Source organism: Eucyclogobius newberryi, unplaced genomic scaffold, assembly GCF_026437365.1.
Source record: "Eucyclogobius newberryi isolate DKJ021-1_F unplaced genomic scaffold, fEucNew1.0.hap1 SCAF_16, whole genome shotgun sequence".
Classification (NCBI taxonomy): Eukaryota; Metazoa; Chordata; class Actinopteri; order Gobiiformes; family Gobiidae; genus Eucyclogobius; species Eucyclogobius newberryi.
In genome coordinates, this window is record NW_027315790.1 from 26,513,692 (window position 1) to 26,530,980 (window position 17,289).

The window sequence follows — 17,289 nt, forward strand, 5'->3', positions numbered from 1 at the left end:
TGAGTAAATAAACAGCAGTTGCTTCTTTTTTTTTAGCTATTGCCACATCATAATGGGCATTCTATTGTGGTTTGAAGAAAATCAAGTTGCAAATGAGATTTTATATACGTTATCATTACGAGATTAATACAAAAAATCTATTGAAACTTTAAATGTATGCCTAGAGGTCCATCTTTTTATGTGTTTATCTTGTAATGTATCATAAAAGTTCCATAGACAGTGTATAGAAGGTAGAAATAGTTTAATAATCAACAAAAATAACTAAAACAAATGAATATCATACCAAAAGAAGAAAAAAACATAAGACAAATGTTATATGATTCCTCTGCTTGTGCTTTCTTCATAGGCTGCTCGGGGCTAATCAGCTGTACTAAAACAACCTCATTATGGACGTTAATTAGAGCTGGTTATCTTCCATAAAGCCCTTTTCTAAAGGCCCCAATACTAGTCTAAATGTGTGAAAAGTATGGCACAAAATATGTTTAAATCAAATCTAAACAGTCATAGTAAAGTCAATGTAATAGGGTTTTTTGTTTAAATGTTCATTTAGTTTAGTATTTCCCGGATTAAAAGTCGCACATTTTTTCATAGTTTTGGCCGGGGTGCGACTTATACTTCTATTTATACTTATATACTTAATCTCCGGAGCGACTTATATGTGATATTATTTGTTATTTTCACACTTGCAACTGCATTTCATTCTCCAGTGCGACTTATATATGTTTTTTTCTTCTCTATTATGCTTTTTTTGTCCGGTGCGACTTATGGTCCGGAAAACACAGTATATATTTCTTTATTTTGTTATATGTACTTTTCATTTGTATGCTGAGATGCATAAAAGAGTAAATTCAATGACACAGTGCATTTTGTTGGGCTCTACTGTGAAACCCAGAGTGTGCACAGGAGCGTGAGGACGGTTCCCACGGCGACGGACAGGTGCAGCGAGGAGGCGGAGTTACACAGGTCGGTGGTGCAGCAGGTGAAGGAGGAGGTGTAGGCCGCGCCCAGGAGCGATCCGGTCAGGGTCTTCCCGCACAGGTCCGAGTCCAGGCAGCCGCGGTTATGGAGCTTCAGAGTGCCAGTCGCATTGAACTCTGCGTAGACAAGTGAGTCGTTATGGGACGTGTGAGGCAGAGGACAATAGGGTAGATCGTCCCGAGACTTTGCAGGTAAACAGCTGTGAGGTGGAGGCATGCAGAGAACAATAGGGAAGACCGTCCCGAGACGTTGCAGGTAAACAGCTGTGAGGTGGAGGCGTGTAGAGGACAATAGGGAAGACCGTCCCGAGACGCTGCAGGTAAACAGCTGTGAGGTGGAGGTTAGCAGAGGTCAATCCTGAAGGCCACACCCAAATATGTGTTGCATAAAATAAGATTTGCAAAGAGCTGATGATTAAATTGTCTTCTATTGACATGTGTTTAGGGGAATAGACTTGATGTGGTCTCTTTATAACTACTGGCAGCACAAAAGTGAATTAAACAAAGTATATACAACGAGATATAACAGCTGTGAGGGAGGGTGGTTTTTTTCATTCATTAATTTATTCATTATTTAATTCTCGTGCCGCTCGTGTGGGGCATTTGGTGCATGTCATTCCCCAGTCTCATTCCTCGTTTAGCCTACACTCTCCTGTCGAGACAAACACATGGTGAACCTCCACCCGAAAAGTTAAGAGCACCTTTGATTAAACAGAAACTAGAAATCCTAGTGACACTGTGCGGTGTGTGTCTTACGAGCATCTCCGCTGTAACAGCTGGACGTGCTGTTGTTGCAGGTCGTCTCTTTTGGAAAAAAGCACGAGCCGAAGATGCCGATGACGCACTGACGACACTGCAGGCCATAAGCTGCAAAATACAAAGACAAATGATAAGATCCAAACTCACCCAACAACATACTTCAGACTTTATCAGAGGCACAAATCAGATTTCACTGAGCTCACGAAGGAAGAATATTTCTCTTGTTTTAGAGGAGGATCCAGAATGTTAGATTACGTATTTCCTCATCACAAAGAGTTGCTTTCTGTGGTAAACAGGGGCCATATTTGCCAAATACATTGACAATGCATTATTATGTGTCATGGAATTAGACATACACCGATGCTATTCCGTAACACATCGAGAACACAATTCAACCTAGAATATGAAACGACACAGAAACATCAGACATTTGTGTGGCATGCATGGGAGAAAACGCGGGGACTGTGTCAGCCAGGCCGTTGTAAGGAGCCTGGCTGACCCTCCTGCGTCTCACACCGTTTTTTCCCATGCTGGTTGGTTTTATTAGATATTCTGGAATAGGCGGGTCACATTTCTCATTGGTCAGCCTCACATCAAGGCACTTGGTATTTTTCCGTAGAGATCAAGCCTTGGGTAAACATTACCCAGACTCCTCTGGGTTATCACCCCCCCCCTAGGGTAAACATCCTTTGGCCCATCTTTACGACCCCTTCACAAATGCAGTTTGTCACACACCCGTTCTTCTCTTAGACTAATGATGCAGATAAAATATCACTATTATGCAGATAAAATACATCACAGAAATATAATCATATATTCACATTTTATCACATTATGTTATTATTTATTCAAGATCAAGACCAAAACAGGTTGTAATTATATTTCACCTACAACAACAAATAAATTAGAATTAATAATACAATTTAATACCTTGCGCTTTGCAGTATTGGGAAAGTTCACCTGGTTCGCCTGGAAGTTTCTAGAACTCTGACACTTTATTGACCGAAAATAAAAAGAACGAACGTGCCGTTCACAGACACCAGAAGGAACGCGTTCATATTATCGTTCGTCCGCAGTAATACAGTGCGTTCAGTTCACGTTCACCTAAATTGTTCAGACACAACACTGGCGCTTTGTTATCTACAGTATATGAGCAAAGCAGGCATGTTTTGGTCCCGTTCCAGTCCTGCTGTAAAGTCCAGGTTCAGTTCTAGGTTTAGTCCAATGTTCCAATGTTGATGTGTTGTGCATTTATTATTAAGGTGTATTTGACAGTTTATTTTGATGATCCATCTTTGAACCAGTGCAGTGCTCATAGACTGTTCCTGAGTGAAATTCGTGAAAGAAAGGCCCCAAACAAAGAGCCTTCATGCTGTAACTTCACTACAGTTGTCGTTTCATCTGTGCTTCTTGATTTATACCAACTCAGCTCTGGAAATACAGTTTATCAAAATGTGGTGCTGTTTATTTAAGTAATGAAGGTTCAAGCGTTCAGGCAACATCAGTACAAACCTGGGAAATTGTCAAATACTCAGTGCCTTAGTCGCGCTCATTCCAGTGAGAAATGCCTCCGATGTTCTAAAGATGTGACTCAGATGTTCTAGAGATAAGATGACAGTGTTACGTGAAGGCATCCGTGCCATCAGGTCGGACAGGTTTACGGATGAAACTACAGCTGCAACTGAATAATAGAGATCGATAACCAACTAAATGCAGAATAGCCAGTTAAGTGTTTAGTTTACACGTCATTGATGCTTCAAACCGAGACTGCAGACTCAAGTTCAGGCTTCATGCTTAACTCATCTTTTTTTGAACTACATCAGGGGTGTCCTAACCTTTTTTCACTTATTTCAAACTTATCAGAATCAGAATCAGAAAAGGTTTATTGCCATTGTCAGTGACCAGAATTCACAAACACAGGAACTTGCTTTGGTGATTCGTGACAACATAAAACAATGAAACAGCCTATATAAGTCAAAAAGTAAAACCATTAAAATCTACTATAGGATAAAAATAAAAATAGGCTATAAGATTAAAAAAATACAGAGCAGAGGGCCACAAACAACCCAACAATGTGAATCATTCCAAATGTTGCATTTGACCTAGTTTCGATGAGCCTCCACACCTTTAGTAAAACCTGGAACAGTAATATTAGGTTGGTATAACATCAAAATTTTAGAACTACTTTTGTTGTTAGGACCAACTTAGCGGGAAGCCGGAGGGCCAACAAAAATAGGTCTGAGGGCCACATTTGGCCCCACATGTCCGATCTACAGTATATTGATCCAAGGCTCATCCCACGTCAACATTTCTAGTGCATCTTCAGAAATAATAATGAAAATAAACAATGTGTTCAAATAATCATTGCTTCTGATGCTAAATCTCAACAGCCCATCTTCAGACAGAAAGAGCCCGTGACTTTGCCCTTTCTTTGTTTTGTGTGTTGCCTAATCAGTTTTGACCAACAGGAGTGAAAGTGAGCTCATTCATTGCATAACTAAAGTGAAATGTATTATATATGTATATTTTTTAAAGATGATAGCGGAAAACGCTGCATGTGTCCTGTGAGCCCTTTGCCTTTTACATATTCACATACAGTTAATGAAATAGATAAACATTAAAACTCCTTGTATTAGCTCCTTTGAATAGTTGAAGGAATACAGTCTGCTAGATTTAATTGCAACTGTGTTTTTCAAAATTACAAATGAGTGCAAAAATCTAAATACAACATAAAAAATGGATGGTACAATCTTTAAACAGTCACATTGTTCTCTCACCTGCTGCCATAAAAGCGCTGAGGAGGATCAAAGTCTTACAGACAGACGTCATGTTTTCTTCCGGTGAACAAAGCGACTGCTAAACTTTGTAATGACAAACTAAACGGACCTTAATGAGCGTTGAATAAGCGGCTTGGGTGAAGTGAATGAAGTGGCGAAGTCACAAAATCAAAATCAAGGAGGCTGCGTGAGGTGATCCGGTTTGTCCGGTTTGTCATAGTGAGCCTTCTGAGACCAAGAACAACAGTCTGTGTGACTTACATTTTACATTGACTCATTCATTCATTTGGTGTGGAGACAGATAACCTTAACTTATGTCTTAACCCTAACCTTATATTAACCCATGTGGAACATTAAACCATGTCAAACCAAGACTTTTTGTCCCCATAAAGGAGGTAAGTCCAATTTAGCTGTGATAAATGTGATAAAAACCTGGTCCAATACCTTTTAAATGTGTTTAAATCTGGACCAGGACCAAACTAAGTCAACACTAGGACTTCAGAACTGGTCTCAAACCAGGATCTAACCAGTCCAAGTGTGAACGCAGCCTAAAACAGACAAATATCAGGCTTTAATTAATTCTCTCCTGATTTTCCTCTCATTTCTTTGTCAAATAGTGATTTCTGCAGTTTCAGTCTTTATTTCTATTTTTTCCTTTTAAATAAATCATTTAAACGTCAGCGTGTGTTGCTGTAAAATTGGGCTTACCTGTAATAAAGTCATTATTTTGTCATAGACATTAAAAGTATACGTTAGGATCACAATACAGATGCAAGAAAAGACATAAAGACATAATCTGTTTAAAATGTATTTAAAAAAGAAAAATGTAGATAAAATAGTTTCAGTCCTAAACTAACTTTTAGACCTGTTTAGCCCGTGTTTTATCTTGTTCTGTTGTAAAGTTTGAGAAACAACTGAAAAGTGTTAAATTATCATGGATTTTTTTACATGGCACTGAAAGATTGGCATATTTTTCATGCACTTTTGATTTTATCTCTAAATGTAACAGTAGAACAATGAATCACTGTACTAACCTTTGTGTTCCGTGTTTACATGGAGGTACTTTGGCTATTTTGTGGTCAAATGGGCGTGTCATCTGCGGACCGTATCACATGCTTGTTTGTTTAAGCATCGTGTTACCGACAATAGTCAAACCAGGAAATAAAGGAAGAAAATATACCCGAAATTACATGTGCGTGGATTGAGATCACCAACTCATAAAGTGAACATTTTTGTCAGACTTGATCTTAGAGAATCACTAAATCAAACAAAAGAGCTCTGGAACAAACTCTATTAACTTCAAATATACAAATATATTCATGACACGGTTCCACATTATGGCATTAAACTGATTTATTGCATGCATTTATTTCATTACAGGTTTTTATTGCTCAAAATGATGTGTTCCTACTGCGCGCGGGGTCGCCTCTCCACAGATCTGGCCTGTAACTTACTCCGGTGTCGTCAGCTGCTTATGCCACACTGTAACACTCTATGCCAGTGTTTCTCAAACTCGGGTACTCGTACACCTTCTGGTCCTTTGTTCATGGGTCCAAAGTGCCGCCACACACTCGTTGCTACTGCCACCTTCAGGACGAAAGCCACATGCTCACTGTGGGCACTACCAACAAAACGTGTCAAACAAAGGGTTTCGCTTCGGTATTATCCCCAAAGACTCAATTTCACCCACTTTTTAGGCCTTTCTTTGGGTAATTTATTCGTTAGAACTACTGTCGCAACAATGTAATCCCATTTAAGACCTCGTTCAGCCCTAGATATGGACTAATACTTTAGATCTGGTGGTAGAAAACCTCTTTAGGTACATTTTGAAATCTCCAGTGTCTTTGTTTTTGAACTCGTTGTGGCGCGGCATCACAGTGCAAATATTTCACACGATGTAATCACAAAAAGGAAGTCCACGCCAAAAACATAATCATTTAGATCTGTGACGAGGGCTTTTTTCACTACTTATGTCTCGTTCACTTCACCTGGGAAAAGCGCAATCGAAACCCACGTCATTATTCCATTATTACAGAGTCGTCTCGTGCTGTGACGATGCGCGAAGCCACATTAGAGGACTCAAAAACAAATATCTCGAATGACTCACGCGGTTTGCATTGATTTTCAAAAGCTTTTGCCCCGTTTAATCTTCTCTGTTCAAACACTGAGCTCCTCCCTGAAACAAATGTGCCGATTGTTTGTTCAAAATCATTGTTCCTGGACTTCAGTGGTAAAACCCAACTCCTTCCTGGTTTGAAGAATATGACATTGGCAACAGTTCTACGTTGTCATAGCAATAGCGCAGTTCAAATCCAAATATTGCTCTGTACGTATTGAAATAAGTCCTCGCAGAATCTTTCAAATCAGGAAGGAATCATTTGCCTGAAGCCCATGAGTAAGCAACAATTTTGAGGTGTTTTTCCCATCGAAGAGTCGTCATGTTTTTTGGTTTAAATTGTTTAAATCGCTGTGGCAATTGTTCTATTTTTCACCTTTTTTTGTGATCACCTTAAATTACCTTGCTCAGATAAACCTAGAAACAAATGTGCCAAATACTAAGCCTAATTTGCTAAATACTAAAATTAGCGATAATTAAAACATATTCTGGCACTGTAAATTGATGCAAGTCTTTTGGTTACTTTTTTTAACATCGTTTTGGCTAATGTACGTTATCTCTATGGATGTTTTTCGAATGGAAATGGTTTGAACAGCTACAATTTGCCCTCTGAGCTCAAACTCGCCAGATGCCTCAAAACGGCATCCATTTCTGTACATTTGTGTTGTTCATGTTTCTCGTGCGCCACTAAACACTTTGCATCGTAGCCGGGTTTGTGGTCTTTGCTAGTGAATCAACAATAAACTTCGCTGTGAAAAGGAGTGAAAAAGCGAGTGAAAGTGTGTCGTTTGAAAACTACTCAGAGAGCTTCTAACATTTGTTCCAGTGCATTAGCTCATGTTTATCATAGAGACACCACGACACACAGTTTTACTGAACTGAACACCTCATAGACTCAAGATCACCCCGAAAGCCAGAAGCAGAGCGCCCAGAGGGGCGAATCCGGACGGAGTGGTGGGTCCGGACCCCGCGTTACACAGGTTTGTGCTGCAGCAGGACATGGTCATTTTCACGTTGGATGTCGCCAAAGTCTGGTTTTGGCAGATTGCTAAAAAACTGCAGCCTTTGAAGTGATTCACCACACCGTTCACAGCTGAGGAGAAAAGAGGAGAGATCTTTGTTATTTTGTGCTTAAATGTGGCAATTCAGGCAGACAATTAGGTAAGTTTAGTTGGTCTTCATTTAGTCAACTAGTCAAAGGATGACTTCTATTGTACATTGAGAGTTTAAATATGCTTCTAGATGGATCATATCTACATTTAACATTTTGAGGAAAATCTAGTTTATTATTTTTTTACATTTTTATTTAGGCCGCAGTTATTTTATTACTTGGTTTACGGATTTTTAAATGAAATATATTGAACAGGCGGGCAAAATATAAATATAATTTCAATTTTGGGTTTTCTAAAACGGCGCTAAAACGCGGTCAAATAGCGGCGCAGTTTCAGGAGCCGCGGCGCACGGCCGGCACAAAAAGAACATGGCAGTTTCGGCCGCGCAGGAGCGTGTAAACAGTAGATTTAGCGTGTTTTGCATTGGTAGAATTGGCGCTTCTAAGTGTGCAGCCTTAGTCACGGCAAAACGCGCTGGAGAAAATGTGGTAAACGGGTTTAAAATGACACAGTGCATTTTGTTGTCTTATCTTTTGACTTAATAACGCTATTTATATTTCATTTAATGCTATTTGCGTTGACGGCGGTACTTTATTTAAAAAAAAGATAATAATTTATTTTATTTATATTGTAGAAATCAATAATCTAAGTACCGCGGATCTGTAAACCAAGTAATAAAATAACTGTGGCCTTATTGCTGCCACTGTCTTTGTTAAAATGATTAGCACGATTAGCCAAAGTGGAAAGTAACTAATTACCAAGACTCATGTTACTGTAATTTAATATATATTCTAGTTATAGCCATGTAATTGTACTTTATTACATTTTAAATAAATTCAGCTTCAAACTGTTAAACTGTTTCAAGTGTTATATAAAAGACTGAGAAAACTGAATGGTACTTTGAGTATTTCTTGGGGGGGCCGCAAGGCTTTATTAGACAGGAATGTTGAGCGTGAAGAGAGAAGGGAGGATATGCAGTACATTGTTGGATTCGAGATTTGAACTCACGACACTGTGGCCGGCTGCACATGGAGACTTAACCACTCCACCACCGGGCAGCACACTTTGACTATTTTCCATGCACACTTCATACTTTTACTTGAATTTCGTAGCAGTGTCTTTACTACCACTACAAATTATCAATATAAATCTATTAGTTCCCCATTGTGGGACAAATAAAGATTATCTCATCTTATCCTGTTATATTTAGTTTGCTTTGTTATTTGTTGTTGTGTTCTCAGTAGATTTTTGATGCTGCAGACAAAGAGCACTCAGGTGACTCACCATATGTATTGCTGATTCATAATCTGAGAGCAGCTGCAGAATACCGGACAGCCACAGTCACACTTTAGGCAGAACAAACCGCTCCGGGCGTTCTATGGTGTTTGGTGTTGAGTTTAGGGCTTGCCAGGTGTGACTGTGCTTGAAATAGTTGCTTTATTAATCACCTTAGATCCAGATAAAACCCTGAATGTTTGCTTGCTCACGGAGTCGAGCGGTATCTTATCGGTAAATGTCCCCGGACGCCCTCGAACTCTGAGAAACTCGGTTATTGTTATGTTTTAGGCAGCTCAGGCAAACTCATTACGTTCTTTAACTGTTGTCACAAATGTCTTTTGAGAACACGGCACAAAATATCACAAAAAACTAAAAGAATTTAAATAATAATAATGCATCAGTTCATAACCCTCTCTAAAATGCAATCTAAATGCCACACATTTTAATTTAAAGGGGACATATTATACAAAACTCACTTTATGAGATTTTGATTGCGTTGCAGCACTGTTTCCTCATGATTAACGTGCTCAAAGTTGTTTTGTAATTATTTTATGCATGTCAGAGTAATCCTGTGTTGTCCTGCATTAGAGACGCAAGTGCTCTGAAAATGTCGGTGTTCACCTGCCCCCTATCTCCTCCCACTTATTTACTTGTGATTGAAATTGGCCTTTTCTTAACATTTAATTTGGGCTCTATGTAAAAAAGAAAGAGGCTTCAGCGACAGTGACATGTGAACTCACTTGTGGTTGCAGAGATGCACATGTTCAGAGGTGGGGGGCAGGTGATGGGTTTTGAACTGGAGCAGACTCCGGTGTCACATGAGTCACAAGTCAGAGGGGCGGGTCCGGACGGAGGGGTGGGTCCGGACGGAGGGGTGGGTCCGGGCCCCGCGTTACACAGGTCTGTGCTGCAGCAGTACATGCTCATTATCATGTTTGTGTTGTTGAAGTGCAGCGAAGTCTGGTTTATGCAGATTGCTGAAAAACTGCAGCCTTTGAAGTGACTCACCACACCGTTCAGAGCTGATGAGAAAAGAGGAGAGACCTTTGTTATTTTGTGCTTAAATGTGGCAATTCAGGTGAACAGTTAGGTAAGTTTAGTTGGTCTTCAATTAGTCAACTAGTCAAATGATGACTTCTATTGTACATTGAGACTTTACATATGCTTCTAGATGGATAAATGTCTACAATTAAAGTGTCATTTTGTGGAAACAAAATGTTTGTGGAACTCACTTGTGGTTCCAGAGTAGCACATGTTCAGAGTTGCGGGGCAGGTGACGGGTTTTGAACTGGAGCAGACTCCGGGGTCACATGAGTCACAAGTCAGAGTCTCCACTGAAACAATACGACAGCGAAAAGAACAGGTACATCGCAGTCAGAGCTGGGAATAACAGTGTATATGGGATACTGCTAATGGCGCTAATTCAATGTAGCAATACCAAATAACTTTAATAATAACAGAGAATACATCAGACTTATACAGTGCTTTGTGGGACACTGAAAGAGGCTTGTTCTGGCAATCTGTAAGTGGCAATTTACTGGGAATTATGTGTGAATGGGACTTAAATTATGAAGAATTCAAAACTTGCCAGAGCAGTTAACAATATAAAGCTAAATATTCCATGTTTAGATCATAGACATACAGTATAGATAAGAATGTCCATGTTTTGGATGGTGAAAGGTTCTCAAAATATTGCCAATATCAGAAAGTAGGAAGCCATGTATATACAAATGTCCTATTATAGAACAAACAATACAATATAAGTTACCTTTCCCATAATAAACAAAGAACAAAATATTATAAAATACGTAGAGCTAAAAACATACAAAGTGACAATGTAATTCAACGTAATCTAATTGTAAATATTTTCTTTTTACTGTGAGAATTTTCACCAAAGAGATAAAAAGCCACTTAAAGCTTTCAAAAACACAAATTCAGATGGATAATAATTACCAATATACGCAATAGAGGTCACATTTTAAGACAATAGGGAATAATAGCTCTAGTACAAATGTAATATGATTCAAAAACGTGCTACCTGAGACAAGCAGAGAGAAAACGGCCACACAGCTCCAGAGAAACGTTTTCATGATGACGGCGGTTTTCAGAAAGCGTGCCGCGAGTGCCAGGGCTGGTTTGAGGTCCGGTACCTCATACAGGCCTTTTTATAAAGTGGCTGAACATGAGCGATAATAAATACACATTAGCTGGTTTGATAAGAATGTTTATCAAAGGTGACATTCAGATTAAAAACTGTAACCACCCAGTTTATTCAAACAGAATTTTGTTTCGATTTTGTGAGGCCTTTTTGAAAACTGATTCCAAATACACAAACTACATTGGACAGTTTGTATTATACGATTTATATTTAATGTGATACTACTCCTGAGTCAATAAAATGCTTGGGGTTTTTAATTAAGAGGTAAAGAGTCAGTAAAAACATGTGGTTTGGACTATTTTTTTGTTTAAGAAGGGACTGATTCAAGATTGGGCTTGTTTATGTTCATGAAATCAATACCGAAAGACATTTGAATATGTTTTTAACAGAAAATATGCAACTGAATTGAATATTGTGATTGATCAATATGAGGGATAAAAAAAGTGGTGATTCTTTTCAATTGCCACTTCGTCCAGGTCTGAAAGTTAAACCATACTTTAGGCAAACATGTCATGCTAAATTGAATCATGTAAATACCATTTGTCATCACTAATAATATAGGATGACACTATGTTTTCTTTGAATATTGCACCTGCAGTATCATCTAGGTCAACAGGTGAGAAGTTCTCAAACAGCTGTGCACGTACCACTACTGGAACTCCAAGGGATGAGCCCCGGGCGCCGAGCAGCAGGTAAGGCAGATAGAGACTGTGTGTGTCCCTCGTGCAAATAATGCCAAAAATGTTAAATCTCAGAAAAGCAATGTCAGACCAAATAACCTAAGAAAAATAACACTCACAAATGATACAAATGAACAAATAAATAAGCATATAGAATGTGGACTGCTAAACATAAGGTGAATTTCCTCCAAATCACTTTTAGTTAATGAATTGATTAGTGATTATAACATAGATCTTCTAGCTCTAACTGAAACTTGGCTTTAACAAGATGATTATGTCAGACTAAGTGAGTCCACCCCACCCACCTATGTTAAAGGAATTATGCAGGATTATTTGGCGCCAAATCTGAGTCTCTTTCCCCGTGGCGTGGACAGCCGAGTAGTTCATTCACATGTCAGTCATAGGATGCACCTACTGCTCACCTGCAGCCTCGTCGGCTCGTCCCCAGGAGAGCGGAACGTTTCCCTTTGTCTAAGCGCATGGATCTATCATAATATAGTTCCCTCAGTGCACAGGACTAAATTAAGACGGAGAAAGACAGTTCGAGCTGGCTCAGAAGAGACGGGAGACGAGAGATGCGATGCGCTCAGTCGCGCTAATAAACAAATCCGGTCAGGGTTCAGAGCCCACCACAGCACTGAAACGGCACTAGTTAAAGTCACAAAGGATTTGTTATTAGCTGCTGACGATGGACTGGTCTCAATCCTGGTTCTGTTGGACCTCAGCGTTTGACACTATCGACCACAACATTCTACTACAGAGGTTAGAATGTGATGTAGGAGTCGGAGGCCCCGCCCTCAGCTGGTTTAAATCCTATTTATCTGATAGGTACCAATTTGTTAAAGTAAACCAGAGCTCCTCACCATGCTCTAAAGTAACTTAAGGGGTCAGTACTCGGCCCAATTCTGTGTACTCTTTATATGCTGCCGTTAGGCAACATTATCAGAAAGCATGGCATTAACTTCCACTGCTATGCAGATGACACTCAGCTGTATTTATCAATGAAACCTGATCAGACCGACTTAGTGCTTGTGTGAAGGATATAAAAACCTAAATGACACTTAAAGGTGGAATGGACGATTTTTTTTGCCCAAATCTGAGTCTCATTTCCTCGTGGCGTGGACTGCCGATTAGTCCTGCCACGTATCAATCATAGAACTCACCTACTGCTCACCTGCAGCCACGTACGGGCTCGTCCCCAGGAAAACAGCACGTTTCCGCGTGTCTAAGCGTATGGATCTATCATAATATAGTTCCCTTAGTGTACGGGACAAAATTAAGACAGAGAAAGACAGTTCAAGCTGTCTCATGGAGAGACTGAAATCTAAGGGAGACGAGAGATGTGATGAGATCCGTAGCGCTAATAAACAAACGCACGTGTGTGTTGTATCGGTCCAGTTCTACTGTAAGAAACCTTGGAATCTTATTTGACCAGGAGCTCTCATTTAAAGCTCATATAAATCAATCCTGTAAAACAGCCTATTTCCATTTGTGCAATATAGCAAAAATCAGAAGAATCCTGCCTAAAAGCGATGCTGATCTTATCCATGCATTTGTAACGTCTAGATTAGACTACTGTAATTCCTGCTCACACCGTGTCCTTAAAGCTCCATAAAAAGCTTTCAGCTGATTCAAAATGCAGCAGCAAGATTACTAACAGGAACTAAAAGAAGATAGCACATTACGCCGGTGCTGGAGTCTCTTCACTGGCTTCTCCTCCTGACCTACAAAGCTTTAATGACATGGCCCCAGCCTACCTCAAAGATGCTATTAAACCATATCATCCAAACAGAGCTCTTCTCTCTCAAAATGCTGGCCTTCTGGTGGTCCCAAGAGTCTCTAAAAGCACAGTAGGAGGTAGAACCTTCTGGTGGTCCCAAGAGTCTCTAAAAGCACAGTAGGAGGTAGAGCCTTCTGGTGGTCCCAAGAGTCTCTAAAAGCACAGTAGGAGGTAGAGCCTTCTGGTGGTCCCAAGAGTCTCTAAAAGCACAGTAGGAGGTAGAGCCTTCTGGTGGTCCCAAGAGTCTCTAAAAGCACAGTAGGAGGTAGAGCCTTCTGGTGGTCCCAAGAGTCTCTAAAAGCACAGTAGGAGGTAGAGCCTTCTGGTGGTCCCAAGAGTCTCTAAAAGCACAGTAGGAGGTAGAGCCTTCTGGTGGTCCCAAGAGTCTCTAAAAGCACAGTAGGAGGTAGAGTGTTTAGCTCCCTAGCTCCTGTGTTATGGAATCAGCTCCGGTCCATGTTAAAGATGACGACACATTTAAGTCCAGGCTTAAAACGTTCCTCTTTGAAATTGCTTATGGTCAGGCCAGTTAGGAACAGAAATATAAACAATTTCAGCTACGCTGCCCTAGGAGCAACTATGCTGGAGGAAGTATGGCAGCTTGAGCACTATCCTCTTCTTCTGACTACTTATTCTATCAAACAATATTTAATATTTGATTTCACTTGCAAACTGTTCATTGCCTTTTCTTCTTCTTCTCCCACTCCCTGCCGAGAGTGGGACAGGCCCGTTGATGACCTGTGGACCCAGATGCTCCTCGACTCCCTGGAGGAACGGTCTCTACTCCAAATGAACGATTCTTCATCTGCCTTCATCTTCATCTCGTGTCCGTCTGAGGGATTCGGATCTCTCCTTCACTGTGGAATTCCTCCAGGTTTAAACTTTTTCCCAAGGAGGTTAGTTTTTCATGGCCGAGGAAGTAGGGTCTAAGGACAGGGGAGCTTGGGACACGAGATGCTGGAACATTGCTGGGTCCCTATGAACATTGTTAAATCCGTTTCTCACTGTCGCCCCTCGAGGCAACTGCTGTTGTGATTTACACTGAATACATTGAATTGAATTGAATTACCTCTGTTTCATTAAGGCACAAATCACATCCGCAGGTAGATCATTGTTAGACTTTATTTATTTCACACTGAATGACACAGTTGGACAGCATGTAGAGGATAAATAAAAAAGAAGATTTGGAAGATTTACAGCTCAGCATTTCTCTGAAACGCTCCATCGTCAACTTCCACAAGACCTGAGGCTTCAACACGGTTTAAAAGGAACAACAGTCACAGACTTATGTCACAGCCACATACAGTTACACAGAGCAACCTTTAGATCGACTGCATTCAAACAAACAATCACTGGACACAATGGAAGGGAGCAGCTGGGGCCAGATTAGTGACAGGTTACATGTAGCTTTTCATCATGGCAGCCAGGGCGGCGACGCTGAGCAGGGACAGGCTGGCGGCGCTGGAGGAGGCGCCGCTCACGGTCTTTGGGTTGCACTTGTTGGTCTTGCAACAATCGGTCTTGACGGAGTAGGTCACGCCGATGACTGCCAGAGTGCCGTTGGTGGTGGTGGAGTTGGAGGTGCCGCAGGTGTTGAATGCAGTGCAGCCCTGGCTAGTGAAGCCGCTGAAGCTGCTGATGGAGGGGAAGGCTGAGGAGAGGGAAAAGCAGATTAACTTCACTGCTGTGCACCTTTTTTTTTACCAATTTAGTTCACTCTTATTATGTGTTTAACGTTTGCTATCAATTCAACCTCTATTATTTGTTAACTTTTGCTATATATTCACCTTTTACTATGAACTTTTATCATCTTGTACTATATATACTGCATCAACGTTTGTTATTAGTTTAACTTTTATAGTAACATTAGATCATAACAATACCTTAATTAGCCTTAACAAAGAATGAACTAAGATTTAATTCACACTGAACAAATAGTTTATTCAGAATGATTCAGGTTTGGTAACTACTTAAAGTTAGAGTTATGATTTAAGGTTTTAATGAATGTTACTGAAGTGAAGTGTAGTTATTATAAAGTGTTAAAACTTATGTTTAACTATTTTGAGATTTACAATATATATAACTTTTACTGTGTATCTACTTATTGTTGTTAAAAGTTGAGTGTCTTAGTTGTAAAAAGCCTTTTGGAACATAGTAGTGAGTATTTAACTTATATTGCAGTAAGTTGTAATGTACTTCTATTCACAGGCTGTTCTTTTTGATCTCTTGTTGTATTTGAAGATAATTAAAATGTAGCACAGCCTAAACTGGGAAAAGAACATGCGTATGAACCGGATCCATGTGTATAAATGCATTTCACTTGTATTTTATATATTTGTTCCTCACGCTCCAATTTTCTTTATAAAACCGCTCATTTGGAAAGAGTTTCGAAAACACCCAGTTGAAACAAACAAATGGAGAAGCGCCTGAAAAACCGGCTGCACCGGTTCGATCGAGCTCCGCAAGAACCGACCAAACCAGATTCAACCAAAACCAATCAAAGCCCGTGTGTGACGCGAGTGCTTTACCGTTGTTCATTTGTCCAGTGTTCAAATGTCTATTCAACTCTGCAAAGACCTTCTGATTTAACACGTACTGAGCTTTTCTTTTGTGTAGTTTGACGCCGGGTTTAACGTCGGTAGGTTTGAGAGAAGCGCAGAGTTCCATTGTCAAATTTGTTCTGCCGCTTTTCTGAGTGAAATGTGTGGAACTGGTGTAACGCTGGAATAGCTGGACTCACAAGCTTTGGACGTGAAGCAGATGTCGCTGCTGTTGCTGCACGTCTCGGTGCTGGTGCCCAGGCAAACTCCCAACAGGCCAACGGTGCATTTGTTGCAGTCCAGGGACTCGGCTGAAAAAGAGCAAAAATATACACGTGTTATGGTCGCGTGTGAAGCAGGGATGTTCTGATCACATTTAAAACACTTGGTCGACACGTCATCGTCACATTTAAAGTCATTTTTCTTGTCAATTGTGAGTTAAGGATCTAAATTTGAACCCATTTAATTCACCCGACTTTTCATTAGCGGTGGACCACACCCAAAGCCGTTCTTTAGTCACGTTTAAGCCCCGCCCCGCCTTTTCCGGCAAAAAAACAATCGTTCTTTATCTAGCGTTTGCTCCGTCGCCATGACAAACTCAAGTGTTGCGTTTGACCAGAGCGGCACAAACAAAACCGTGGGTCGGGCCTGGTAAATCACAATGTCATTGCAATTCACTTTCTAAGCAGTGCCAGTGCAATATCAGTTCAAGAAGAAAACTAATTTTAAAATGGAAAAAAGTCAGCATTTTCATGATTTAAAAATATCCAACATATCCAAAGCAATTATTTTCAACAATCGATAAATCTCACAAATATCGACAAACTAGAACATTTTGAGATTACTGTCTGTTAAATTCGTCTTACCCAGGACAAAGCAAGCGAGCGCTGCGACAACTGCGATCAGGATCTTTGCCATCTCGTTGGTTTTCTTGTGGGTTGTTGTTGGTTGTAGAAAGTTTTAAAATCCTCTCTGCGATGAGTGCCTCTGGGTTGGGAGGTGGGTGAATGATGCTTGCCGGACAGAGGTCGGTGTTTTATAGGGTTAACCGCAGAACAGGTCGGACCAGAACTGACGAGCGAGGGAGTGTTCTGGGTTTTTTCTGACTTTAA

General features: G+C 40.3%; 1 protein-coding gene across 1 annotated transcript; it reads right to left on the reverse strand.

The window, feature by feature from the left end:
• Positions 1-222: 222 nt before the first annotated feature.
• On the reverse strand, positions 223-17,199 carry LOC140361522 (uncharacterized). The gene is made up of 11 exons (XM_072447235.1): positions 17,044-17,199; positions 16,378-16,488; positions 15,039-15,288; positions 11,058-11,089; positions 10,252-10,353; positions 9,760-10,041; positions 7,535-7,722; positions 7,032-7,046; positions 4,514-4,592; positions 1,734-1,844; positions 223-1,094 (listed from the first exon to the last, which is right to left on the reverse strand). Exons 1-11 carry the CDS (start codon positions 17,093-17,095, stop codon positions 877-879), a joined length of 1,440 nt encoding a protein of 479 aa, XP_072303336.1. The 5' UTR covers positions 17,096-17,199; the 3' UTR covers positions 223-876.
• Positions 17,200-17,289: the final 90 nt, after the last annotated feature.